Source organism: Microcebus murinus, chromosome 7 (genome assembly GCF_040939455.1).
Source record: "Microcebus murinus isolate Inina chromosome 7, M.murinus_Inina_mat1.0, whole genome shotgun sequence".
Classification (NCBI taxonomy): domain Eukaryota; kingdom Metazoa; phylum Chordata; class Mammalia; order Primates; family Cheirogaleidae; genus Microcebus; species Microcebus murinus.
Genome location: NC_134110.1, coordinates 1,736,635 through 1,764,526, shown reverse-complemented (window position 1 = coordinate 1,764,526; position 27,892 = coordinate 1,736,635). Strand labels below are relative to the sequence as shown.

General features: G+C 51.8%; 1 protein-coding gene across 1 annotated transcript in view; it reads right to left on the bottom strand.

The window, feature by feature from the left end:
- Positions 1 to 27,892, bottom strand: part of IL16 (interleukin 16) — a 70,543-nt gene that overhangs the window by 38,761 nt on the left and 3,890 nt on the right. Inside the window, 2 exon segments of the mRNA XM_012751916.3 lie at positions 3,050 to 3,195; positions 4,102 to 4,210. Of these exon segments, the coding sequence (XP_012607370.2) occupies positions 3,050 to 3,195; positions 4,102 to 4,210 (255 nt within the window).

Genomic DNA, 27,892 nt, shown 5'->3' with positions numbered 1-27,892 from the left:
CTCGCACGTGAGGAGCAACAGGTGCTGCGGGAGCTGCCCTGGGGAGGGGCCACGTAGCCTGGGGGTCAGAGCTTGGACGCTGTGCCTGCCTGCCTGGGTTCTCCCCTGACAGCTCTATCAGTCATTGGCTGGTGATTTGATGCTGGGGAAGCGACTTGGCCCTCTGTGCCTCGGTTTCCCCACCTGTAAAATCACGGTCCTCGTGGGGCCTACCTAATAGCGCTGTTCTGAGTAATAAATCCGTGCGCGTGCTTAGAGAGCGAGTGGCTCGTGGGAAGGGCATTATCTAGCTCCTTGCCCTCACTCTACACCCGCAGGCCGTGGCTGCGTTCCACACGCCAGGACTTGGAAAGACTCCGTCTGGGGCGGGGGACCCTGCGTCCTGCGTGTCTCCCCAGGGCAGGCACACAGCTGCGGGGCAGCCGCGTGGACCCCGTATGACGCCTGCGCCCGGGAGGCCTGGGCTCCGCAGCTGCCTGCCTTCTCGTCCTGCTGCCGTAATGAGGCCACCTTGGGAGGCCATTTAAGGTCTCTGAGCCTCGGTTTCCCCACCTGTAAGAGGCGGGTATTCACAGCACTGACCCCTTCGGGCTGCACTGTCTTGGGTGTGCGCGTCTTTGGTGACGGTTAAAGAAACACACATAAAACACGCAGCCCCACGCCTGGCGGGCAGTGAACATGGCTTGCGTGTGTGCTTTCCTGCTAGCATTCCCGGGACAGCCAGCTCTTCCTCCTGCGGATCGCCCTCCGTCCTGCTGGCCTGCGGCGGCCACGCCCGACCGGCTGCTCTCCCCAGAGGCACCCAAGAAATATGCAGGTCCCCGGCTCTGAGCTGCCCCCAGGGCTGTCCCCCCTCCGTGGGTCACACCCTCCCTCCCGGTCTTGCAGAAACAGCCCCTGTCGGATAACTCCCTTCTGCCTTCCGTGCAGGCTGTTGGGGAGGAAAAGTGCAATGGTGCGTGGACATCCGTGATGTTCCGTGTCAGCCTGAGTTAGCGGTACTCTTTAGGGTGAGATTAACATTTAAATCAGGAGCCAAAGCAGGCTGCCCTCCCTCATGTGCGTGGTGCTTGGACAATCAGTCCACGAACCCAAGGGCGGCCTGTCCTTGAGCAAGAAGACCTTCCCTGCCTGCCTCCCTGCCTTCCAGCTAGGACACCGGCCTTCCTCCTGGCCACGCGCTCCTGCGGGCCTGTGCCTGGGAAACGCCAGCGGTTCTCCCGGGTCTCAGGCCTCGGACTCCGATGGGAACTAACCCTGCTCTCCCAGCTCTGCGGGCTGGCAACTCACTTTGCTGATCTTGGGACTTGCCCCTGCATAATCCTGTGAACCAATCCCCCAACTCCTTATAGAAAGTCAGTCTTGCTCTCTCTCCCTGTCTTTCTGTGTATGTGTGTGTGTGTGTGTGCACACGCGAGTGTGTGTGTGTGCACACGCGAGTGTGTGTGTGTGCACACGCGAGTGTGTGTATGTACACACGCACAATCGGTTCTGATTCTCTGCAGCGCCCTAACACGGTATCCGAGCGGCTCCTGGACGCCGAGGGGCGCAGCACGCAGAGGCAGCGACCGTGTCTACCACAGCGTTGCTAGTCGCCTGCAGCTCTCCTTCCTCATCAGACGTGGCCCCTCCACCCTTTTCCACACAGCCCTCCTGGTGGCCGCCACCAGCGGCTCCACAGCCCATCCCGAGGGCCAGGTCCCTCCCGCTCCAGCGACCTGGCGTCCCAGCGCATGAGGCAGCAGAGACGGGCAGCCTCCCTTGGGAAGCCCCGCCGCCCAATCCTGGGACGCCTGTGTGACTCAGATGTGCCCAAAACCAGGACTAGGAGAGGCCTCGGCCCGGGGAGTCGCTTTGGAAGCGTCTTTCTCTGACACCGGGACACCAGCACCCCCAGCTTGTGGATGGAAGCCACGCCACAGCGGCTCCAGGAAGGGCAGGGCAGAGAGGTGGAACGTACTGAGCATCTGCTCTTGCCGTGCAGGGAATCCAACACCGCTTGACCCCGAGCCCAGCCACAGAGTGGCAGCGGGGGACACGGGGCGCTAACATACGTGACCCGAATGAGGCCCGGTGGCCGAGCACTGTGAGAGGAGTGCCGGCCCCTGCTGGTGGGCATTTGGGAGAGTGGGAGGTCCACACAGTCGGGAGGGACCAGGAGGGCTTCCAGGAGGAGGGGGCATCGGGAGGGTTCTGAGGGATGGGACGGAGCGGGGTTTCTGGGGACAGAGATGGGAGAAGGAGCAAGACGCTATGACAGGGGCTGCTGGATCCCGGGGCGGGGAGAGGGGCAGCACGAGGCACTTCAAGTGCTTTCTCTGGGCCCGGGGAAAGGACGGGGGGTGGGGCACCAAAGACAGGCAGGGTGGGGGGGCTGTGTAGGGGACACCGGGCTTTGTGCCCGCTGAGCTCCCCTCTGCAAGCTCACGCCCCACGGTGGGAGGGTGGTGGGCTTTGGGAACGACGCGGGGTTGGGCTCAAATCCCGGTCCCTCAGGCTTTAAGACGCAAGAACTCAGCTCCTCACCCTGCCAGGCCTCCGTGCCCCACGGTAAAACGAGGCTAGCAACACGCTTCTTTCTAGGCTTGTTGTAAGAATGAGAGACACTGCCGGTGGAAACGAGCCCCTGTCCCGTGGGGGTTAAGAGCACAGGCTTTGGAGTGATAAAGGCCCGCCTGCAAGAGCCAGACCTGCTTCCCGACCAGCCGGGAGAAGGCGCACACCGTCCTGCGCCCGTCCACGCCCCGGCTGCTCCTCCAGCCGCTCGGGGTGATTTACCCTCAGAGGAAACGAGGCCTCCACCCGGGGCTGTCTGCTGCACCCTGGCACCTGGAAGCGTAGCTGGGGCGGCAGCTGCAAGTGCCCGGCGCGAGGGGGCCCTGGATAGATGCCCCCCAAGGTGGCTCTCTCCCTGGGGACGGCCGGACCGGCTGGGCGAGCCCCTGTCCTCAGCAGTTCCGTGGACATGGCCCGCTAGGAGGACGTCCTCAGCCCCGCTCCCCATGGACCCCCTCCTCCCCGTCCTCCCGCTCCCTCCTGCTGTGCTCACCGGAGTCTTCCCGGCCGCCGGGCAGTCCAGCTGCTGGGAGAGGGACTTCCTGTTGCCGCAGAGCGGGTACGCCTGCCTGTCCTCGGCTGCCGCGGGCGTCCTGGTCACGGGGAATTCGCTCTCTCCCGTGCAGTAGGGATTAACGCCTACACCAGGACAGGGAAGACAGCAAAAGGCATCGGTGCTCCCGAAACACACCACCGCCAGCCAGGGCCGGCATGAGCACAAGTAACTTGGCGCCAGGGCCGGGCACCCGGTGGGGAGAGAGGGCAACGTGGGGGCGCGGGCCACCAGCAGGGTCCAGACCAAGTCCGGGCTCCCGCGAGGGACCTCCTAGCCCAGCGCCAGTGCACAGCCTTTTACGTTCCTCTGAGCCGCGACTGAACCCCCCACGCACAGCTCGGCGCCTGCTCAGGTGAGCGGGAAACCGGGACGGCTCAGGGAGCCGGCTAACTGATCACACACATTCACACGATGAAATTTCACACGCCCACTCCAAACGGTGCTTACAAAAGCTTCCAAAGGCACGAGGCCAGGTTTTATGTATGATATATCTCCATATAGATAAATAAATACATGGGGGGGGGTGTAAGCTCCCGCGTAGGCATGGGAGGGAAATCACTGACAATGTGAGCATGGATTAGCCCTAGCATCACGATTTGGTGTGATTTTAATTCCGTCACGCCTGTCCGCATTCTTCGCACTTTCCTGACTTTGTGTTCGCAATATTCTGTTTGCAACAGGCAAGAACCATGAGGTCTTTCCACCTGAGCCTCACCCCCCGCCCCCCCCCCTCCACCGTCGTGATGACAGACAGGTGAGGGAGGCCGGGTGAGAGAGCAGGCGGCCCAGGACCAAGGCGGGAGGAGAGCCCTGTGTCTCAGCCCACGGCCACCGGGAGCCCCCAGGGCAGGAGCTGACCGGCCACGCAGACCAGAACGGCCCATGGGGACTTGGCCCGCACGGCGGCCTGGGAGCGCCGCCCCCACCCCCATCCCAGCACTCAGGGGCAGCCACGCCCGGTCCCTGGAAACACGGGGCGGGACACTCACTGGTGGAGTTGCTTCGTGTCCTCTGGTGGCAGGCCTTGGGGAACAGGAAGGTGCTGCCGGGCGCTTCCAGTTTTCCGGACTTTTCTCGAGAGGAAGTTGTGGAAGATTCCTGCAAAACAAGTCCCGCCTTTTACCCCCCGGCAAGTTCTGCTGGAGCAGAAAAACGCACTCGGCAACATGGGAGTTTGAAGCTGACCGTGGAAGCACTTTCTGGACCCTCTGTGTCCCCCGCTGAGTGACAGGCACCCCAAGGCCAAGGGTCGAGAATCGATGCCGTCCCCACCGGCACAGGGGTGCACACACCTCATGAGAACGTTGAGCGAACATACGTGACAGGGACATGGAGTGGACCTGTCAGCTCTGCGTCCGGCGTCGGGAAGACAGCCGTGAACATGCAGACAGGACGCTGGCGTGGGGAGACGGCGTTTCGCGAGGGAGGACGGACCACACGCACGGGAAGAAGTAACGGCGAAAGAATCACAGAGAATGACACAAGTGCCAGGAAGAAAGAGCCAGGGAGAGACGCGGACGGGCCTGGGAGGTACAGTAGAGAGGGAGGGATTAAGGGACATCATTCTGCCACCACCCGCACAGCAGGCCCCTACAAACGTCTGCTGCGTGGACACTATATGCATGAATTCCTTCACACTGAACCATTCATGCATTCTTGAGGGTTTTATGGCTTTATTAATTATATTGCTGATTTCTTCTCTTCTCTTTGTGTTTGAGACAGGGCCTCCCTCTGCCGCAGGGGCTGGGCTGCAGTGGTGGGATCGTGGCTCACTGCAGCCTCAAACTCCTGAGCCGAAGCCATCCTCCTGCCTCAGCCTCCTAAGTGGCTAGCACTACAGGCGCACAACACCGCACCTGGCTAGCTTTTTTACTTTTTTGTTTTTTGTAAAAACAGATGTCTCTGTTTCTCAGGGTGGTCTCGACTCCCGGCCTCAGGGCATGCTCCCGCCCTGGCCTCCACAAGTGCTAGGATTACAGGCGTGAGCTGTTAATATGACCCTGTCCAGCCTGTATTGCTGACTTCTATATGCAAAGATTTAATTTAGGGCTTTTAAAATCCATATCCCTAAGTTAAATCTGCTGATGGTTCTCTTACCCTTTTTCTACCTTCCCACCTTGCCATAGTGATGGATTTTCTTTGCTCCTTTTTTATACTAATGATTCGGAAACATCTTTTGTAATACTGAGTCTACAAGCAGTATATTAAACATGCTTGAGTTCATTTCCCTATCTGAGTCGACCATGAAACAGAAAACATGATTCTTCCTCATGTAAGCTCAGAATTTGAGACTTTTACTTTCCTTTCTTTCCTCGCCCGGGATTTTAGAGATAGAAGGCACAGGAATGGGGGTTGAGGAGGAGGAGGATGATACTCATTTTTACTTTTCTTTCTGGGGTTGTTTCCAATTGTCATTCTATTTTATAAATCTATTAACCACAATGATCTCCACTGAATTCTTGAGTTATGTTGATCGCATTACTGCTATAATCATGATGAGTTTGGGAGAGGTGTTCTTTCTGGAAAGTTCTCTGAACGTTTGCATGTCTGAGAATGTCTTTCTGTGGTTGTTGCATTGGAGCGATTGGCTAAGTCCAGCATCCTAGGACATTGGTCGCTCCGCCTGGAAACTCTAGAGCAGCGGTCCCCAACCTTTTTGGCACCAGGGACCGGCTTCATGGAAGGCAAGTTTTCTACGGACGGGGTGGGGGTGGCAGAGTTCAGGCGTGATGCCCGCCCCAGTTCCTAACAGGCCGTGGACTGGTACCGGGCCTCGGCCTGGGGCTTGGGGACCGCAGGTCTAGATGGCTTAAGTGCTTTCTGGGACATAGTGTTCCAGGGGAGAATTTGTGGGGGCACCTGGCACTCTCGTAACGGACACGACTGCCTTTGTTACAAGCCGGGCTTGGCAAAGCCTGGTGAATCTCCCGTGCCCAGTGTCTGCAGCCCAGCACCTGGTGCATTTGCCAGTGGAGGGAAATTTGCCTTGCCTCTCACTAGCGCCCAGTAACCCGCCCTGGGCTCCAGCTCCTGCCACTGTGAGCTGGGGATACAGGGGCTCTGCTGGCATCTGCCCCCTCACCCCTGGCATTTCTCTCCCGTGGCGAATGGCAGCCTAACGAGCCCCCCTGAGTCCCATCTCACCTGCACTATGTCATGCAGGAAGCTCTCGTGGGTTCCACCGTGTGTTGGCCCCTTTCCCTGGGTTCCCACTCTGACCTGCATTTCCCCCTAGTTGTATGTTCCTTTTGGATTTTGATAGACAGAAATTTCTAACAAGTGGAGGAGTTAATCAAGGGTACTCTGTAGCCATCTGGAGCCGGAAGTCCACTCGTAGTCTTTTTAAAAAAAAAAACAAAAAAAACTGTATCCAGTTGTGAAACAAGGGAATCCTGCAAAAACCCACACATCACATCCCTTTTATTTCTCGCGGAAGTCAGTGTTAAACTCAGAGATCGCAGCCGGAAGGCGCTAGTTTTCACAGTCAGCAGCAGAGGGCGCTATGCTAACCCGGGAGAAAGGGTCTCTGACCAGAGGGGAAGCAGGGACTGTATAGAAGGCGATTTAGCTCAGCTGAATTCTTGAACCTCTGTGTTTCCAGAACTTAGCATAAGGACTAGTTCTTTGAATTTGCTGCTTCATACAATGCAATATTCAAAAAGCTAGTTCTTAATTATAACAGCCTAGAGGTCACATCCTGACTCTAATTTCAAGACTTCCCTCTGGCGCTGTTCCACCTGCTCCACGCACCCCAGGGGGACTGTCCAAGTCTGAATGATAGAATGTGGCTTCAGTGACTTTTTTGGGGTCCACTGAACATAGAGGAGCCTAGGAGAACAGCCACTAGGTCTCCCTGTACAAGGGCAAGACTTATTGGCAGCGTGCCTTGACATGTATGTCTTTCCCCGAATATCTAGTAAGCAAACAAGTTAATGAAATGCACACAGGACATGGCATACTAAGCATGTTTAAACATGTTTATAACGAGTGTTTGTGGCATAGGCACACCCGTGTTAACACGGTAAGTTAATAAAAGATGCTATGTTATGAATAGAGTCTAACCGCAATCATGTAAAACATACATAGAAAAGAGGCTGAAAATAAATACACCAGAATAGTGACATTCTAATACTCGACAAATGTTTGCCAGCCGCTTACTCTGCACTAGGCCGGGCTCCAAGTACGGAGGACGGGGCAGCAGGTGGGAAACGCCAGGTCCTGCCCCCCGGATTAGCGAGACTGTGTTTCGTGATGGGGCCACGAATGCTTTCTTGCACTTTTCTGTATTTGCCATGTTTTCCACAATGAGCATCGCTACGTGTACAATCAGACCGAAAACAAATGATTAGATGTACATCTGTTTCAATTTTCACATCAGCAGACTGAAAGTCTGTTTATTGTTACATTTCTTTCTTTTCATCCTCTTTGTAAAAAGGCCCGAGCCCGAAACACGATTTAGCAATCGCTTGGCCGGTGAGGCCGGCTGATTTGGCAGGAGAATCTTGGGAAGTGGAAGCTCTTCTTCCCCCAGATTAGCTGGGAAAATGCAATGCCACGTTGGAGAGAAAGCTTTCTCTGGGGGGCTCAGGGCTGGCCTTAGAAGGCCCTGTTCAAAGGAAGTTGAACCAACGGCACACACTGCTCAGCCCCACAGTCCCCCACATTTTGGCACTCAGCGTCTTGGTGTGGGGCCCGGGACAGCAATCCCAGTGTCCCCCCGCAGGCCAGCGGAGCCTCTTGCGCACAAAAGGAAGGATGAATCCTTCCTGACCCTTCACACGCCTGCGTCTTCCAACCCAAACTGTCTCCCACCCAGGTGGCCGGCGGTTGTTCCCTCCCCCTGCCTGGTAACCAGTCTCCAAGCCGGCTCCCGTAAGCTGCACCTGACCTGCCTGCTGCACCTGACCTGCCTACTGCACCTGACCTGCCTACTGCACCTGACCTGCCTGCTGCACCTGACCTGCCTGCTGCACCTGACCTGCCTGCTGCACCTGACCTGCCTACTGCACCTGACCTGCCTACTGCACCTGACCTGGCTGCTGCACCTGACCTGCCTGCTGCACCTGACCTGGCTACTGCACCTGACCTGCCTACTGCACCTGACCTGCCTACTGCACCTGACCTGCCTGCTGCACCTGACCTGCCTGCTGCACCTGACCTGGCTACTGCACCTGACCTGCCTGCTGCACCTGACCTGCCTGCTGCACCTGACCTGCCTACTGCACCTGACCTGGCTACTGCACCTGACCTGCCTGCTGCACCTGACCTACCTGCTGCACCTGACCTGCCTACTGCACCTGACCTGCCTGCTGCACCTGACCTGCCTACTGCACCTGACCTGGCTACTGCACCTGACCTGCCTGCTGCACCTGACCTGCCTACTGCACCTGACCTGCCTGCTGCACCTGACCTGCCTGCTGCACCTGACCTGCCTACTGCACCTGACCTGCCTGCTGCACCTGACCTGCCTGCTGCACCTGACCTGCCTACTGCACCTGACCTGCCTACTGCACCTGACCTGCCTGCTGCACCTGACCTGCCTTCTGCACCTGACCTGGCTACTGCACCTGACCTGGCTACTGCACCTGACCTGCCTGCTGCACCTGACCTGCCTGCTGCATCTGACCTGCCTACTGCACCTGACCTGCCTGCTGCACCTGACCTGCCTGCTGCACCTGACCTGCCTGCTGCACCTGACCTGGCTACTGCACCTGACCTGCCTGCTGCACCTGACCTGCCTGCTGCACCTGACCTGCCTACTGCACCTGACCTGCCTGCTGCACCTGACCTGGCTACTGCACCTGACCTGCCTGCTGCACCTGACCTGCCTGCTGCACCTGACCTGCCTGCTGCACCTGACCTACCTACTGCACCTGACCTGCCTGCTGCACCTGACCTGCCTACTGCACCTGACCTGCCTACTGCACCTGACCTGCCTGCTGCACCTGACCTGCCTACTGCACCTGACCTGGTCACCTGACCCGGCTACTGTCAAGCTCCTAGATAATCGTGTAACATTGCTTCACGTCAGCATGGCCACGGTGCGAATCGGCTCGCCGGACAGCCACTCCGGGAAAAAACGGGAACGCACCATCAGGACCCAAGATGAGTCAGGTAGCAACTTCCTATCAGACACGTATAAAACCACACGGCTCCCGGAAGGTCCGCAGAGGCGACACACACGTGTGCGGGCCGTCCGTGCTCATCCGTGCTCGGGGCCCACTTCGGGATGCTGCTCATTCTGTTTAACCCTCAAAAGCCCCAAGCTAAGCGGTTCCTTCGCCAGCCACGAGCCGTGGGGCAGGGCAGGGAGAGAGTCACGAGACCGGCAGCCCGACATCTCTCAGGACTCCGAGCTCGCCGCTGAGCTCCGGGGGCTCGGTTTCCTCTTTCGCAAGCTGGGAGGGTGAACTCAGCAGCACCGACGGTCACTTGCAGCGCTTCACTTTTGCATGTAACTGGTGGCTTTGTTTAAATGAAGGGCTGCAGGGCGACAGCTCTCTCTGAAATGGTCACTTGTCGCTGGGCTCCCAGGGGAGCCGGGTCCCGCTCAGGCCGGCCGTGTCCTGGGCGGAGTGGCTTCTCATCAAAGGAGTCTCTGTCGGGGCCCTGCAAACGTTTGTGCAGCTTGACCCCCTCCCAACCCGGAGAACAGACCTCCTCTGTTCCCGCTCCCAAGGTGGGGCCACTCTTGACGCCAGGGATCTGTCACTGAGGTCAGGCCTGGCAAAGTCATGTCTGAACACACTTGCCCTTGTTCTCCTCCGGGACCGAGGCCGGGCAGCAGTGCCGTGGGTGGGGGACCCGCCGTGACCTGGGCAGTCGTGTCTCCAGCTTCCAGTCCCCGGGGTGCCTGAGCGGGGAGAGGAGGCAACGTCCAGGCAGCTCTTTAAAGTGTTGTTTCCGAGGCCGGGCGCGGTGGCTCACGCCTGCAGTCCCAGCACTCTGGGAGGCCGAGGTGGGAGGATCGCTTGAGCTCAGGAGTTCGAGACCATCCTGAGCAAGAGCGAGACCCCGTCTCTACTAAAAATAGAAAGAAATTAATTGGCCAACTAAAAATATATAGAAAAAGTTAGCCAGGCGTGGTGGTGCATGCCTGTAGTCCCAGCTACTCGGGAGGCTGAGGCAGGAGGATCGCTTGAACCCAGGAGTTTGAGGTTGCTTTGAGCGAGGCTGGCGCCACGGCACTCACTCTAGCCTGGGTGACAGAGTGAGACTCTGTCTCAAAATAAGTTAATAAATTCAGTGTTGTTTCCGAAGTTGGGATCCGTCACATAGCTGCCAGGGCTGAGCAGTCCCCTCCAAGGAACGGAAAAGCCCCGAGATCGCCTCGCCACCGGGGAGCCCACCCACCCATCGTGCAGATGCAGAGCTGGGGCACGGAGTCCCACAGGCAACACGAGTCTGGAGCCGGACTGCTCCCCGAGGCTCAGAAGGCTGCACTGCGCCCTCAGGGGTGCTCAGTCCCGGCCGGCATTGCTGGCGTGGCCCACAGAGCGTGATCCTGCTGGAGCTTGCCGACCACTCTCCTCTTCTATATAAGCCTTTCCATTTCCTCTTTGGTTTTTCTGGGTTTTTTTTTTTTTTTTTTTTTTTTTTTTTTTGAGACAGAGTCTCGCTTTGTTGCCCAGGCTAGAGTGAGTGCCGTGGTGTCAGCCTAGCTCACAGCAACCTCCAACTCCTGGGCTCAAGCGATCCTCCTGCCTCAGCCTCCCGAGTAGCTGGGACTACAGGCATGCGCCACCATGCCCAGCTAATTTTTTCTCTATATATTTTTAGTTGGAAAATTAATTTCTTTCTTTGCTTTTTTTTTTTGAGACAGAGTCTTGCTTTGTTGCCTAGGCTAGAGTGAGTGCCGTGGCGTCAGCCTAGCTCACAGCAACCTCACACTCCTGGGCTCAAGCGATCCTCCTGCCTCAGCCTCCCGAGTAGCTGGGACTACAGGCATGCGCCACCATACCCGGTTGATTTTTTCTATATATTTTTAGTTGGCCAAATAATTTCTTTCTATTTATAGTAGAGACGGGTTCTCGCTCTTGCTCAGGCTGGTTTCGAACTCCTGACCTCGAGCAATCCTCCTGCCTCGGCCTCCCAGAGTGCTAGGATGACAGGCGTGAGCCGCCGCGCCCGGCCGTCCATTTTCTCTTTGGACTGGGAGGCCGCAGCTGCTGCAGTCTAACAGAGCCGCAAAGTGTGACCCGCTGCTCCTCCCGGCTGGGGCTTGTGTCCTGCGGCCGAGTGGGCCGTGCAGCTCCAGGCTTTGATCTCTGAGTCACGAGCTTAACCGAGCAGGCCCGGCAGCGTGGCTCTGGGACGGCCACGTGGTCACGTGGGAGGATGAGGCCACGCACCTCCCGGCGTGGAGGGGAAGGCTGGAACCCGGGGACCAAGGGGGGCTCTGGGCCCTCTCCCTCCTCATCCCTGCACGCTCGTGGTCACCAAGCCCTGCAACCTCGCCTTCTCGGACTCCCCAGCACATCCGATCGCACTGCCCGAGCCACGGTTCGTGGTGTTTGTTTTAGACTGGACGATTATAAAGTCTATAAAATGCCTAGGGCTGCGGCCTCCAACCCCTGGGCCGTGGCCCAGTTCCGGTCCGTGGCCCGTTAGGAACCAGGCTGTGCATCGCCTCCGGAGCCCGTCCTCCCCGCCCCCGCATCCATGAGACCTAGGGACTCAGCAGGGGCGAGCAGTGAGCCAGCGAAGCTTCATCTGCATGTATAGCCGCTCCCCACCACTCACATCAGCGCCTGAGCTCCGCCCCACCCCCGCGTTTCCAATTCACGGGAAAATTGTCTTCCGTGAAACCAGTCCCTGGTGCCAAAAACGTTGGAGGCTGCTGCCCCAGGGAGTTTAGAAAAACTATTTTAAAACAGAATATTTCTGGCCGGGCACGGGGTGGCTCACGCCTGTAATCCTAGCACTCTGGGAGGCAGAGGTGGGCAGATTGCTCAAGGTCAGGAGTTCGAAACCAGCCTGAGCAAGAGCGAGACCCCGTCTCTGCTAAAAATAGAAAGAAATTAAATGGCCAACTAAAAAAATAGAGAGAAAAATATTAGCCGGGCATGGTGGTGCATGCCTGTAGTCCCAGCTACTCGGGAGGCTGAGGCAGGAGGATCGCTTGAGCACAGGAGTTGGAGGTTGCTGTGAGCTAGGCTGACATCACAGCACTCTAGCCCAGGCGACAGAGGGAGACTCTGTCTCAAAAATAATAATAATAAAATAAAATTAAAATTAAAAATAAAAACAGAATATTTCCAACAAATGGTGCTGCGACAAACCAGATATCCGCATGCAAAAGAGCAGGGGGGGGCCCTTGCCCACGCCCTACACAGAAAGTAACTGGAGTGGCTCATAGATCCACGTGTGAAAGCTAAAACCACAAAACTCTCAGAGGAAATATAGGAGTAAATCATCATGACCATAGGTTAGGGAAAGCCTTCTTAGAGAAGACATCAAGGCACCAACGACAAAAGAAAACACAGACAGATGAGTCTCATGGAAACGTAAAACTTTTGTGCTTCAAAGGATGCCATCAAGAAAATGAAAAAAAGGCCGGGCGCTGTGGCTCACGCCTGTAATCCTAGCTCTTGGGAGGCCGAGGCGGGTGGATTGCTCAAGGTCAGGAGTTCAAAACCAGCCTGAGCAAGAGCGAGACCCCGTCTCTACTATAAATAGAAAGAAATTAATTGGCCAACTGATATATATATAAAAAATTAGCCGGGCATAGTGGCGCATGCCTGTAGTCCCAGCTACTCGGGAGGCTGAGGCAGAAGGATCACTGCAGCCCAGGAGTTTGAGGTTGCTGTGAGCTAGGCTGACGCCACGGCACTCACTCTAGCCTGGGCAACAAAGTGAGACTCTGTCTCAAAAAAAAAAAAAAAAAGAAAAAAAAAAGAAAATGAAAAAAAAAAAAAATTTCAGGATCTGTAAAAATTTGCTAAAAACTAAAAAAATAAAATAAAATGAAAAACACAAACTACAGAATTGGAGAAAATATTTACAAATCATATGTTGGACAAGGGATCTGTGTATCTAGACTATAAAAACAACTGTTAAGGCCGGGCGCTGTGGCTCACGCCTGTAATCCTAGCTCTTGGGAGGCCGAGGCGGGCGGATTGCTCAAGGTCAGGAGTTCAAAACCAGCCTGAGCAAGAGCGAGACCCCGTCTCTACTATAAATAGAAAGAAATTAATTGGCCAACTGATATATATATAAAAAATTAGCCGGGCATGGTGGCGCATGCCTGTAGTCCCAGCTACTCGGGAGGCTGAGGCAGGAGGATCGCTTGAGCCCAGGAGTTTGAGGTTGCTGTGAGCTAGGCTGACGCCACGGCACTCACTCTAGCCTGGACAAAAAAGTGAGACTCTGTCTCAAAAAAAAAAAAAAAAAAAAAAAAAAAAAAAAAAAAAAAACAACTGTTATTACTCGGTGGTAAAAAGATAAATAACTCAATATTTAAAAATAGACAAAGAATCTGAACAGATATTTTCCCAGAGGGGATACTCAAGAGGCCTAGCACACATAGCAGGTACTCCACAGCGTTAGTCATGGCGGAAATGCAGATGGAAACCACAGTGGCTGCCACTTCCTACCGGCCGGGTGGCTGTGATCACCACTAGTGCCCACGAGGGTGTGGGAAACGGGGCCCCCGGCCTTGATGTGCAGATGGGAGACCACCAGGGACTTTGGAGTCCAACAGCTTGGTGTTTTTTCAAACAGTCAGATATAGAGTTACCGTGTGATCCAGCAATTCCACTTTTAAGCACATACCCAAGAGAAATGAAAGCACACGACCACACAAAAACCTGTGCAGAAAAAGTTCAAAGCAGCATTGTTCATAACATCCAAAAAGCAGAAGCAATCCGGGCATTCATTAACTGATGAATAGACGGATAAAGCATGGCTCATCCATGCAGCGGGATGTTATTTGTCGATCCAAAGGCATGAAGCGCCAATACACGCTACAGCACTGAATGAAAACATTTCACTGAACAAAATAAGCCAGCCACAAAAGACTACATGTTGCACGATTCTCTTTATATTAAATGTCCAGAATAAGCAAATCTATAGAGACAGAAAGTGGATCAGCAGGTGACTAGGTGTGGGGCGGCAGATGAGGGGTATGGGGTGACCGCTAATGGGCATGAGTTTTCTTTTTAGGGTGATAAAATGTCTTAAAATTAGGGTTAGTGGCATGTTTGTGCAACCGCATGCATATGCTAATATCACACTTCAATGGCCGAATTATACAGTACACGAGTTATATCTTAATAAAACCACTAAAAATGGAATATTCATCCTTCCATGCCTAATTTCTCTGCCTCCAATCTCTCCTCCCTTAAATTCCTCTGCACTCGGCGGCCAGCATGATTTTACAAACATGCAAATGCTGGCCACGAGACTCCCTGGTTGCATCGCTAATGAATCTGCCTCTGATGAACTGAAGACCAAACCCAAACTCCCCGCGTGCCCTTCAGCGCCCTTCCACCTCCCCACAGATGGACCCGGACCTCCGTCACGCCCAGCGAGTCGAAACTCCGACCAGGGGGCCTGGCATGTTCAGCCCTGTGTATGCAGTTACCCATCCCTGCTTCCCCTCGTCCTTCCGGAATCGACTCCCGTGTCCCTACCTTTGCGGAGACGTCCCCAGACAAAATCGCAGTCCCTTCTGACAGCCAGGCCCAGGGCAGCTTCAGGTCCTGGCAGCCGTGTTGCTATAACACCCGACAGCTGTGTTGCTATAACACCCGACAGCCGTGTTGCTATAACACCCGACAGCCGTGTTGCTATAACACCCGACAGCCGTGTTGCTATAACACCCGACAGCCGTGTTGCTATAACACCCGACAGCTGTGTTGCTATAACACCCGACAGAGCCCGCCCTGTGCTTTCCTTCTTGACCTTTTCCACGTCTGTTTGTCCAAACACATTATAGGATTATGTTGTTTAGTTAAAAAATGGTTCCTGTTGATACTCTGGGGGGAGCGCCCCTAAATTTAAAAACGATTCTAGCGAATATTGAAACAAAATTGGCTCATTTTCTCCTAAACAGCATCTATATTTCTATTTGCTCAACAGAAATGCCCCTCAGCTGAGTTTTCAGTCACGGCAGGTCCAGTGGGATTTTTGAAAGGAGTGAGTGAAATAAGGTGTGCAGTGACCAGCAAGGACCCCAAAGATCCCCAATCCGTCCGCAAGTCATGCAGGGCCATCTCCCAGATATCTCTCACTTCTGTCACTTCCTTTGCGTATTCTAGAAATTCATTGCAGACAATACTTGGACAAAATACACAGAGATGCTAGTACGAGGATGTTCAGCATCACGTTGTTTGTGATAGAAGACACAGAGCGGAGGTGCCCAGCCTATGATCCAGGTATGTGACAGGAGACTTCTGTGTCCGGTCAGTTACTTGGCCCCTTCTGTTAAAACCAAGTAGGCCGGGTACAGTGGTTCTCTCTTGTCATCCCAGCACTTTCAGAGGCCAAAGTGGGAGGATCGCTTGAGGTCAGGAGTTTGAGACCAGCCTTGGCAATAGCTAGACCTCGTCTCTACAAAATAATTTTTAAAAATTGACAGGTGCAGTCGTGTGCGCCCATAGTCCTAGCTATGCAGGAGGCTGAGGCAGGAGGATTGCTTCAGCCTGGGAGCTAGAGGTTGCAGTGAGCTGTGATCATGCCACTGTATTCCAGCATGGACAATAGAGCAAGACCCTGACTCACCAAAAAAAAAGAAAGAAAGAAAGAAAGAAAGAAAGAAAGAAAGAAAGAAAGAAAGAAAGAAAGAAAGAAAGAAAGAAAGAAAGAAAGAAAGAAAGAAAGGAAAAGAAGAAGAAGAAGAAGAAAAGAAAGAAACATGTAAGATAAAGTGCTGAATCAAATCAAAGCATCTAATCAAAGTTCCAGAAAAAGGGAACAGAAATAATGAAGAAGAAGCACACTTCATGTGATGTCTGAGAATTTTTTAGTCCTTATGAAAGGCATCAATTCATAAAACCTAACAATCCTGAATAAGATAAATTTAAAAAATGCATACCTAGGCAGTTCTTAGCAAAACTGCAGAACACCAAACAAATAGAAGATCTTAGAAACAGCAGCCAGAGAAAAAGGATAGACTATTTTCAAAACCACAACAATTAAACTTAAAGGAGACTTCTCAACAGCAATTGCATAAGTCAAACAACAGTGTAATAATTAATTCAATGTAACCATCAACATAGTAACAATGTAACCATCAACATATATCAGCTAAATATCTCTAAAGAATGGCTACAGTAAAAGCCTTTTCATTCAGGGTGGGGGGAAAAACCCAAGGGAGTTTGCCACCAGCATTCTGTCACTTAAAAATTTTCAAGAATGTTTTTAGGAAGAAGACACGTAACCCCAGTTGAAGGTTTGTGAGGCAAAGGATAGTGATCAAATAGTTAATATTTACATTTAGATACATCTAAACAACAAGTGACTATCTGAAATAATAATAATAATACTTTGTGGCTTTAAAATAAAAATAAAGCTAATTTACCTGCTAACAAAAGGATATGAGCCAGGAAAGGATCCTATTGGAGTGAATATATTCAATAGTTTTTCTATTGCTGAGGAGGAGAGTAAAAATATGAAATAATAAATTTTACACTTTGAAAACCTGAATGTACCTGTCAAATTTTCTGAGGTAGCCATAAAATAAGAGAAATGGAGTTATAAATAGAATCAATAGAGGAGGTGAAAGGGAATAAGAAAATATAATCAATAAAAAATTAAAAAGTAAAATAAATATTAAAAATAAAATAATTTTACACATGTGGGTGTATGTGAATAATTTAAAAGACTCTAAATGATCCGTGTAAGAGGCAAATATTATCGGGATAGATTTACTATGTAAGTCCAACCATAAACCATTTAAGAAATATACATTTAAAATTTTAAGAATACAAAAAGTTCAAAGAGTAAAAATCATATAGATACACATACATACCTATGTATATATGTGTAGTTAAAAACAAAAGAACAAAAACTAGATAGAAGATGGGTAGATAGATATAAATAGATCAGACAAATGTTAATTGAAATAAAGCAGGTGCCACTTTATAGACAAAGTATATTTAAACAAAAAGAATTAATAGAGAGACAGTCACTATATAATTAAAACTGCTTTAAATCATAAAGAAGATACAAAATTTCAAAATTTGTTTGCAGCACATAACATAGCCTTATAATGCTGACGTAACTCAAAGAAAAATGCAGCACGAGTTCTTTTTCTTTTTTAAGAGATGGGGTCTTGTTCTGTCCCCTAGGCTGCAGTGCAGTGGTGCAGTAACAAGTCACTGTAAACTTGAACTCCTAGACTCAAGTAATCCTCTCACTTCAGCCTCCCAAGTAGCTAGGACTGCAAGCATGTGCCACCACGCCTGCTAATTTTTTAATATTTTGTAGAGTGGGAGTCTCACTATGTTGCCCAAGCTGGACTTGAACTCTGGGCCTCAGGCGATCCTCCTACCTCAGCCTCCAAAGGTGCAGAGCTTACAGGTGTGAGCTACTCCACCCAGCTAGCATGAGATTTTTAACTGACTCCTTAAGAAACTGATAGATCGAGAAGACAAAAATCAGAAAGGATAATAGGAGAACACAATGGCTCTTCAAACATAAACAAAACCTTACAGAAATAACCATATACTGGGTCATCAAAAATAATTCTCAACAATTTCACAGAACTGAAATGACACACTCCATGCTTTCTGACAACAACACAAATAATTATAAGGCACTTAAAAATATTAACCAGGAAAACTAGGTATGCCAATACTGTTCACACTATTAAGGAGACCACAGGGCTGGGAAAGAGAAAGGATTTCAAGGATCTCCATCCTCTCTCACCAAACATAGACAGGGAATCTGCCCCCCCACACACACAGCTCACCACACTATAGCCTATGAACAACTAGCGACTGAGAAAACCACCACACTATGGATATCTATAAACAAGGCTTCTAAGCAGAACCTAGATTACCAACAAAGCACCCACAAGCAAAGCCAAAGGTTCTCACCCAACATATGCTACAGACACTTCTTCAGAAGTAAGGGTAGCCCCCATCTAACAAAAAGAAATCTAAAAATAAGTAGTGACAGATGCCCCAGATGAGAAGGAATCAGCAAAAGAACTCTGGAAGTATGAAAAAATCAGAGCAAAATGACACCCCCAAAAGGGAACACCAGCTCTCTAGCAATGGAGACTAACCAAAATGAAAATTTTGAAATGACAGATCAAGAATTCCAAATGTAGATTTGTAAGTAAGCTACAAGAGATAAGCTACAAGGTAAGTAAGCTACAAGGATAAGTAAGCTACAAGAGAAAATGGAAATCTAGCTCAAAGAAACCAGAAAAACAATTCAGGAAATGAATGAAAAATTCACTAATGAGATCTACATATTAAAACACACACACACACACAAATAAAACTTCTAGAAATGAAAATTTCATTTAAGAAAATACAAACCACAGTGGAAAGTTTTAAGAATAAACTAGAGACCAGGCAAGAGAAAGAAGCTCAGAGCTTGAAGACAACTCTTTTGAATTAAATCAGTCAGTCAAAACTAAAGAACAGAGAATTAAGATGAATGAACAAAGCCTACAAGAAATATGGGATTATGTAAAATGGTGAAATATAAGAATCATAGGCATCCCTGAGGGTCAGGAAGAAAATGCACAAGGGATAGAAAACCTATTTGAGGGAATAATTGAGGAAAACTGCCTTGATCTTGCTATAGATTCAGACATCCAGGTATAAGAAGATCAATGGACTACTACAAAACAACATCACATGAATGAATTTCTACAACATAATATTGAGTAATAGAAACAAGTTTGATGAAGAGGAATTGCAGTGCCATTGCATTTATATCATGTTCAAATATAAGCAGAACTGAGACTTTCAATTCCAGCACAAGATGACATAGATTCACTTTCTTCCTCTCTGCTAAATCCAACTAAATACCCTGAAAATTATTCAACAGAGGTGTCTATCAGCCACATCCTTCTACATGGAAGAGAAAAAAACAACAACAAAAACGATTTCTGAAAGAATTGACTGAGGACCTCAGGATTTGAGGAACAACAATGTGGTGAGCTCCTTGGGTTTTCTTTCTACTACACACCCAAGACTAGGGGCTGGAGAGGCCTGCATCCCAGGACTGCTGACAGGCAAAGACAATAAAAAACAAGCCCTAGCCTCTGTACCACAACCTGGGGACAAGCGTGTGGTCTCATATGCTTGCCTGGGTAGCAGCAAGGCCCCAGACCAACCCAGCCCTCACTCTACCACCAGGGCTCCAGCAGGTTGGCCAGTCCACCTGCAGAGGCAGCATCAGCTGAGTGCTTCATTTTCCTGTCCTCCACTTAGTAGCAAAAGAGACCCAGGCCCTGCAGCTTCTGCCTGTTCCCCACCCTGAGTGGCAGATGCTCATCCAGTGATACCAGGAGCCCAGGAAAGGTCTTTCCGCCCCAGGAGATTTAACTGCAGGGATTGAGTGAGAACGCTGGCAGAAAAATGAAGCAGACCAGAATAGTAGTTCAATCACTCTGAGAACTAAAATATCATTATGCAAAATGTCCATAAGGGTCGGCCAGAGCGACATGCTAAACCTAAACAGAGGGCTGCCTGCTAAAACAGAAGATTTAAATCAGATTAAGAATCTCCTCACATAATAATCAAAATGTCCAAGATACAATTGAAAATCACTTATAGCATCAAGAACTGGGAATCTACAATTCAAATGATAAAAGAGAATCAACTGATGCCAATATTGAAATAAATCAGATATTGGAATTATTCAGCAAGTATTTTAGAACAGCCTTCATAAAAATGCTTCAATGATGATTCACAAATTCTCTTGAAACAAATGAAAAATTAGAAAACATGAACAAAGAAATAGAAGTTTTTGAAAAGAAAGAAATAGAAGTTATAGACCTGAATATAATAAACTCAAGGAAATAAACACCCAGATTAATCATAATTAAACTTCATAATTAAACATAATTAAACCCAATTATATGCCATCACAAGAAACTCACATGACAATGATGTAAGTAGATTGACAGTGAAAGGATTAAAAAAAAGATATTATGCAAACATTAATCAAAAATAAGTGGAACTATATATCATTCAGGTATACAAACAGATATGATTAACTATAAAGAAAGGCAGGGGAATGATACACCCAAAATTAAGAACAAAGTTTACCTCAGAGGAGTGGTAATGGGATGGTAGCAGGTAGGGACATTCAAAGAATTTCAAAGTTAATGGTAAGGTTTGTTTCTTAAATCTGATGATTGATATACAGGGCACCCTTATTTTGTAGAGATTGTAAACCTTTTATAAATTTATTTTTCTATATTCAATATTTAATGAAATGTTTTTAAGAGATCTTAAAACAATAAACCATGATACATCCACGGGACGGCTGGACTCTCACTCAACCTTAAACGCGTTAACAGACATTCTCCTAACCTGGTGGTGGAAGCCCTGACGCATACAGCAGATTCTTTCTACCTACAGCTAGTTCCCATTCTCGGGCAGAAATATGTCATTTTCTGATTGTTTCTCGTTTTAAGCCGGGAAGGTGGAGACCAAGGGTGCGGGGCAAGGGGGGCATCAGGAACAGCCCGTGGCCAACGCCCCATTGGAGCTGAGCCCAGGAGGATATCTAACATTTGGGTTCATAAAGATGAGAGTGAGGAAGGCCTTCAGGCAAAGGGAGCAAGCAGGGAGAGGTTTGGAGGCAGCAGCCGTGGCGTTTGTGTATGAAGAACCGGGAGAACCCATGCTTGTGGGTGGCCATGTGTAGTGAAGGGCCACACTGGGAAACTGAGTCAGGGAGGGAGATGGTTCACTACCGTGTTTCCCTGAAAGTAAGCCCTACCCATAAAATAAGCCCCAGTAGGATGTCTAAGCATGTGCGCAATAGAAGCCCCACCCCGAAAATCAGCCCTAGTGACGGGCGTGGCTGCGCAGCGTCTGCACAACCTGTGCGTGTCGTCGCGGAGCGGGAAAGAACACGAGCAGCCCTTCTCATCCGCCCCGTGAGAGCTCTGTGGCTCCACAGGAGAGATCGGGGCCAGTGGTTCTAAAGGAAATAGAGTCGCAAGAAATTCAGGATGGAATTCGGGGTTTGGAGAGTGATGATGATGATGTTCCAGAAGAAGACAACTTAAGTATATGTGAATAAATGTAGATGGTTGTACTGTACTTAAAAAAAAAATAACACGTCCCCTGAAAATAAGCCCTAGGGTGTCTTGTTGAGGAAAAATAAATAGAAGACCCCGCCTTATTTTCAGGGAAATACGGTAGTTCTTCCCAATTCCCTTTTTTCTCTTCCTTCCCGTGAAACGCCTCTTCCCTAACTAAATGGTGTCCGGCCAGAACCAACGAGATTCAAAAGACCAGCTTATTCTCCAGCTCCCAGGGAAAGAGCTCCGAACGTCTCCGGCAATGGAAACAGCAAGGAGAGATCGTGCGGAATCAGGGACCCGGTCAGCAAAGAGCGTTAGCCACGCCGCGGGCCGGCTCGTCCCCCTCCGGCACACGGACCGCCCTCGCCTCCCCGCGCACCCTCCCAGGCACTGGGGGATGCAGCCGGCTCCCTGGGAGTCCCGGAGCCCTGCCCTTCCCGCCTGGTGCCGGCCCTCGGCGCCCCAAGCTGCTCCTCTGTGGCGGGAAGGGGCAGGCAGCCAGGGGGTCGGGTTCCCGCCTGCCAGGGAGGCCTGGGCCTCCAAGCCACAGGCCGAGCTGCTGGGAGGCAGCGGAGTCCGGGAAGGTGTCGCTCCAGGCGGGCCGTGACCACCCGCTCTGCAGCCAGGACTCAGGCCAGAGGCTCAGACGGTCGGTCTGACCTCATTGCCGCAGCCTGAGTCAGTCTCCGTGACGGTGGCTTTGCCTGACCAGTGTTTGAATTTGTGAAGCAAGGCAGGATTTTGCACGCCATGGAGGCCGCCCTCCTGTGGGCGGAGGGAAGCTCTGAAGGTGGGGGGACATCCCTCGAGTCGGGTCTCATCTGCCTCTGTCCTTTCCCCAGATGGAGCACCCCGCAACCCCGGGTCCCCGCCGGTGGGAATGCCCAAGCCCGGCCGGTGGAAATCCACGCGCTGGCTCAGAATGCAAGCGCGAGTCTGAGCCTTGTCCAAGGACTGTCCGCCACACGGGTGGCCTCATGGCAGCCCGTCATGCCACCACTCTTTCTGCAAATATTTGCAGAGCCGCTACTGTGTGCCAGTTCCCAGTTGCACCCCGTCTGCGCCCCACGGGGACATAAAAAGAGGACAGTCACAGCGTGAGAGAACACAGGGCTTCAGGTCTACGAGGTGACCTGCTAATTTTCAGCTGGAGAGAAACAGAGAAATTAATGTCGATGGGGGCATCAGATTCCACGGGGAGAGCTTGCACCCCCAGCTCCCTCCCTCCCCGGGTCTACGCCACCCAGAACGACCACGTTGCTCGTGTGCACGGCTGGAGGCTGAGGGGGGTCAGGGTGACGGTTTGCTAGGCACAGGGACAGTGACTTGAGGATTGCAGGTGTCCACATGTGTGGTGTGCGTGTATGGCCCTCTGTGGGGAGGAACGGTGGCCGTGCTGGGGGTGGTACCGTGTTTCCCCGAGAATAAGCCCTACCCATAAAATGAGCCCCAGCAGGATGTCTAAGCATTTGCGCCATAGAAACCCTACCCCGAAAATAAGCCCTAGTGGTGGGGAAAATAGCACATCCCCTGAAAATAAGCCCCAGGGTGTCTTCTTGAGGGAAAATAAATAGAAGACCCTGTCTTATTTTCGGGGAAACACAGTAGTATTCAGTGGGGGATCAGAGACAGGACAGTGGCCACCAACAGGGCCATCCAAAGAGGAGAAACTTGCCAGGAACGTTACATGTTTCCCTGAAAATAAGCCCTACCCATAAAATAATCCCTAGCAGGATGTCTGAGCATGTGCGCCATAGAAGCCCCACCCCGAAAATCAGCCCTAGTGACGGGCGTGGCTGCGCAGCGTCTGCACAACCCGTGCGTGTCGTCGTGGAGCGGGAAAGAACACGAGCAGCCCTTCTCGTCCGCCCCGTCGTGACAGCTGCTGCCCCAGAGGTGACTGGAAATGTGCGGGCAGCCCCACCAGCAAGGGCGGCTCCCCCTGTCGGGTCCCGGCCGTCCTGTGCGTGCTGCGAGCTGAGGCTTTGAGGGGAAAAACAACACGTGCCCTGAACATAAGCCCCAGGGTGTCTTCTTGAGGGAAAATAAATACAAGACCCTGTCTTACTTTCGGGGAAACACGGTAAGGGAAAGAGGGGATCTGGGCGGCACCCGGGAGCTGGACAGCGGCTCTCCCTGCGCCGCCGCCCGGCGCGGAACCCGCAGAGTCCAAGAACTCAACCGCACTTGGCCGTCCAAGTTCTTAGGAAGGTGTGCATGTCAAGGTGGGAGGGTAGAACGTGTATTGTTGACGTATTTCTGCCTTGATTTCTAGCTTTTTAGATGTTTGACGTGTGGCTCTCACTTGGACTTTGGCCCCGGTCCTCCCACGCTGGGGCAGCCTGCGCGGGCAGAGGGACACGCCATCTCAGCGAGGAACGCAAAGGCGGGAAGGAAGGAGGAACGGCGGAAAGGGAGAGCGTGCCAATGACTCCAGTGACGTGTCCTGGAGTTTCCCATAGATGCGGAATTAAAAGGCGTGACTAGAATATCAAGAAAAAGTGGGAAGGTGCAAATGAAATTGTGTGCTCTGAGGTCTTAGCCTCGTCTGGGAACTGGTCAAGAGGACTAATTTTTTTATGAGGCTAATATATTAAGAACGTATGTTATATATTTGAATGACTAAAGCAGTAGCGAAAAATTATAACTAACAAGCTAATCAAAGATTCAGTGGAGTAGGAAAAACATATTAATCCAAAAGAGGGCAAGAAGAGACAGAAAACAGAATAAAAAACACTTGGGACAACTAGACACCAAATAATAAGAGAGTAGCTATAGAGGGCCGGGCGCGGTGGCTCACGCCTGTAATCCTAGCACTCAGGGAGGCCAAGGCAGGTGGATCGCTTGAGGTCAGGAGTTTGAAACCAGCCTGAGCAAGAGCGAGACCTCGTCTCTACTAAAAATAGAAAGAAATTAATTGGCCAACTAAAAAAAAAAAAAAAAAATATATATATATATATAAAATTAGCCGGGCATGGTGGCACATGCCTGTAGTCCCAGCTACTTGGGAGGTTGAGGCAGGAGGATCGCTTGAGACCAGGAGTCTGAGGTTGCTGTGAGCTAGGCTGACGCCACGGCACTCTAGCCCGGGCACCAGAGTGAGACCCTGTCTCCAAAAAAAAAAAGAAAAGAAAAATGAGACAAGGACACCTGTTGTCACGGCTTCCATTCAACACTGTGCTGTCATCCCTAGCCTGTGAAACGGAGGGGAAAGAGGGACAGAAATTGGAAAGGGAGAACTAGAGCTCTGCTTGTTCAAAAATGGCAGATACTGATTGGGAATGCTGAAAAGTAAACCAAAGAAACCTAAAGCTAAACTCTGAAGAGATGTGTCATGTAATTGGAAGAGTCAACATTCCAGAGATATCAGTTCTCTTCGCATTGATCTAGAGAGTCAATGCGATTCCAACAGAAATTCCGACAGAAGAACCAAGTCTACTTTGAAGAACAAGGCTAGAGGACTTGCATGACCAGATACTAGGAAACGTGCTATAGTGCTCCAGTAATTAGAACTGTGCAGTGTTAGTGCAAGGGTAAGAAAAATAAAACCAATGTATAGGAATGGAGAAACCAAAACAGACCTACGTATATAAAGCAAAACCCTTATTTTTAGAGACAGGGTCTCACTCTGTCAGCCAGGCTAGAGTGCAGTGGTGCGATCGTAACTCACTGCAGCCTCCAACTCTGAGGCTCAAGGGATCCTCCTGTCTCAGCCTCCCAAGCAGCTGAGACTATAGGCGTGCACCACCATGCCTAGTTTTAATTTTTGTAGAGGCGGGGATCTCCCTATGTTGCCCAGGCTGGTCTCGAACCCCTGGCCTCAAGCGATTCTCCTGCCTCTGCCTCCAAAGTGCCGGGGTGACAGGTGTGAACCCCCCGTGCCCTGCCAGATCCTTGACTCACAAAAGAGACCGCACCGCTGTGCAGCGGGGCCAGGACAGGCTTTTCAAAAAATGTTCTGAGTCAACAGACATCCATAGAGGAAAAAAGTTAGCCCCTGACTCACAACATATACAAAAACTGACTTCATATGAATTAAAAATCCAAATGGGAAAGATAAAACAACAAGCTGATGGTTGTAGTTTTTTTTTTTTTTTTTTTTTTACAGAAACTATTTTTTTTTATAAAAGAAAAAAACAACCTTCTAGAAGAAACGTGAAAAATATCTTTATGACCTTGGGCTAGAAATGATTTCTTTAAAAAGGAGCCTGTGTAAACCTGGGCCAGGCTTGACCTGGGGGGTGAAGGAGTGTGCCCCCTCACTCCTGCTACCTGTGCTGTCCCCCTGCCTCCACTGTCCCCTCTGTGTTCTCACCTCCCACCACCACCACCCCCAACCGGTGCAGCCCGCGCCCCGACGCCCTCCTGACTCCCCAGGGAAGCGCCACCCCGTGCTGCGTCCAGGGTACCGAGCTTCCCGGAGGGGCGGACGGGGGACTTCACCGTGACCCACGCTCACTCCTTCGCTGGCTTCTGAGAGTGCTTAGATTTTGCAGCAGTTCGGCCGGACCCCTCTATAGGGGAGTTCCACAACGAAGGGCAGGGGTCCCATTATCACTGACTGTCCCCAGGAAATGAAAGGCAAACTAGAAACCTCTTTATGAGATACCGTGTTTCCCCAAAAATAAGACAGGGTCTTATATTTATTTTTCCTCAAGAAAGACGCCCTAGGGCTTATTGTCAGGGGATGTGTTATTTGTTTTAAGTACGGTACAACCATCTACATTTATTCAAATAGAGTGAAGCCGTCTTCTTCTGGAACATCATCCTCACTCTCCAGACCCCGAATCCCAACCTGGATGTCTTGCGACTCTGTTTCCTTTAGAACCACCGGCCCCGATCTCTCCTGTGGAGCCACAGAGCTCTCATCAAATGAGCAGGGCTGGCTCATCTGTCAGAGACCCAGTGAGCGCTGGGTCCAGTCTGCACAGTGGAGCCGAGAGGATCTCTCTGGGCTCACTGGGAGACGGCTTGCTGAAGCTTTCCCCATCCCCTGGTGTCTGTGGGGGTGAGAGAGGCCCACAGCGCCGAGTAAAACGGCAGCCACAGCTTCCCTTCTTCCCCCTGGGGACACACAACACCTAAAGCGGAGCGTCCGGCTCCTCACTGCACTGAGGAGACTGTCCCCTCAAAGCCTCAGCTCGCAGCACGCACAGGACGGCCGGGACCCGACAGGGGGAGCCGACCTTGCTGGTGGGGCTGCCCGCACCTTTCCGGTCACCTCTGGGACAGCAGCTGTCACGACGGGGCGGACGAGAAGGGCTGCTCGTGTTCTTTCCCGCTCCGCGACGAGTGCAGACGCGCTGCGCAGCCACGCCCGCCACCAGGGCTGATTTTCCGGATGGGGCTTCTATGGCGCACATGCTTAGACATCCTGCCGGGGCTTGCTTTATGGGTAGGGCTTATTTTCGGGGAAACGCGGTGCTAACTCCCCTCCCACCCACCCTCTGCAGAGACCTTCCCTTAAGGAAGCTGAACAAGCAAAGCCCCTCGGGTTGCGGGAGGGGGCAAGGGACAGGATCAGTTATGCACACGCCTGTCCCCTGCTCTAGACCGCCATCCCCTGGGGCTGTGGTGTCGAGGGTGTTCATCCCAGACGGCAGCTCCTAACCGGTGCTCGCGGATGTCTTTAGAAACAAGGAATGAGGAAGAAAGAGAGGGAAGAGGGAGGAGCCTGGCTTCCTTCCCTGTGGCCTCAACATCCCCCTGACAGGGCGTTTAAAACTAACCCCCCGCACTGGAAAACGACGGGGCGGCTGGCGTAGCCCGGAGTCCCCGTTTCCTCCTCTCACAGTTCCAGGTCTGACAAACTGAACTTGTCTCTGCTTCTCCGTTTAGGAAGCCTGGCTTTTAACTCCCTTCCACTGAAACCCACTGCCACCCGCCCGCGGGTGCCAGGAGCCCCCGGAACAAGAGCCGGGTCACCGCGGCGCGCAGGTGCAGGTGCTCCGCCGGGACCGCGCCCCACGTGCCGGCCCCGCACGCCCCGGGGCAGAGACGCGCCTCGTCCCGGCTGTGCCGGACACAGCCTTTCTACGGTAATTGGGCTTTCTTCTCTAAGCTGGCTGTTTATATAACTTCCTCTTCTTTAATTCTCCTCTTAGGTTCCGAGAGGAGAGGCTGACGTCACGGGGCCCCGTTCCAGATGCTGTTTTGAAACCAGCCCGACCACGGCACTGCTGGAGGCTGAGAGGTCTGTCTGGGCCAACTGAGTCACGCCCAGGTGCAGGGCCGCTCTGGCGTGGGGAGGCCGGGGGGAGGCGGCCCAGGGCAGGGACCGCGGTGTCCCTGCGGGAGGGGGACGTGGGCGTGTGTGTTTTTGAGGACTTGGAGGCACCTCTGGCAAGGGCCAGGGGACCGGCTGTCACTCTGCCCCGTCCGGCCTGACAGCTCAGACAGCCGAAACCCTCCCCTGCTCGGACTCATTCGAGGCTCTCTAGGGGTCACCGGTGCTCCTGAAAAGGGAGCAAAAGACCTCGGGTTCTGAGCTAGACAGTACCCCCACCTGCCGTCCCGGTTTACCTTTCTTCAAACCCCCAGATTCTTCCGAGCACCAC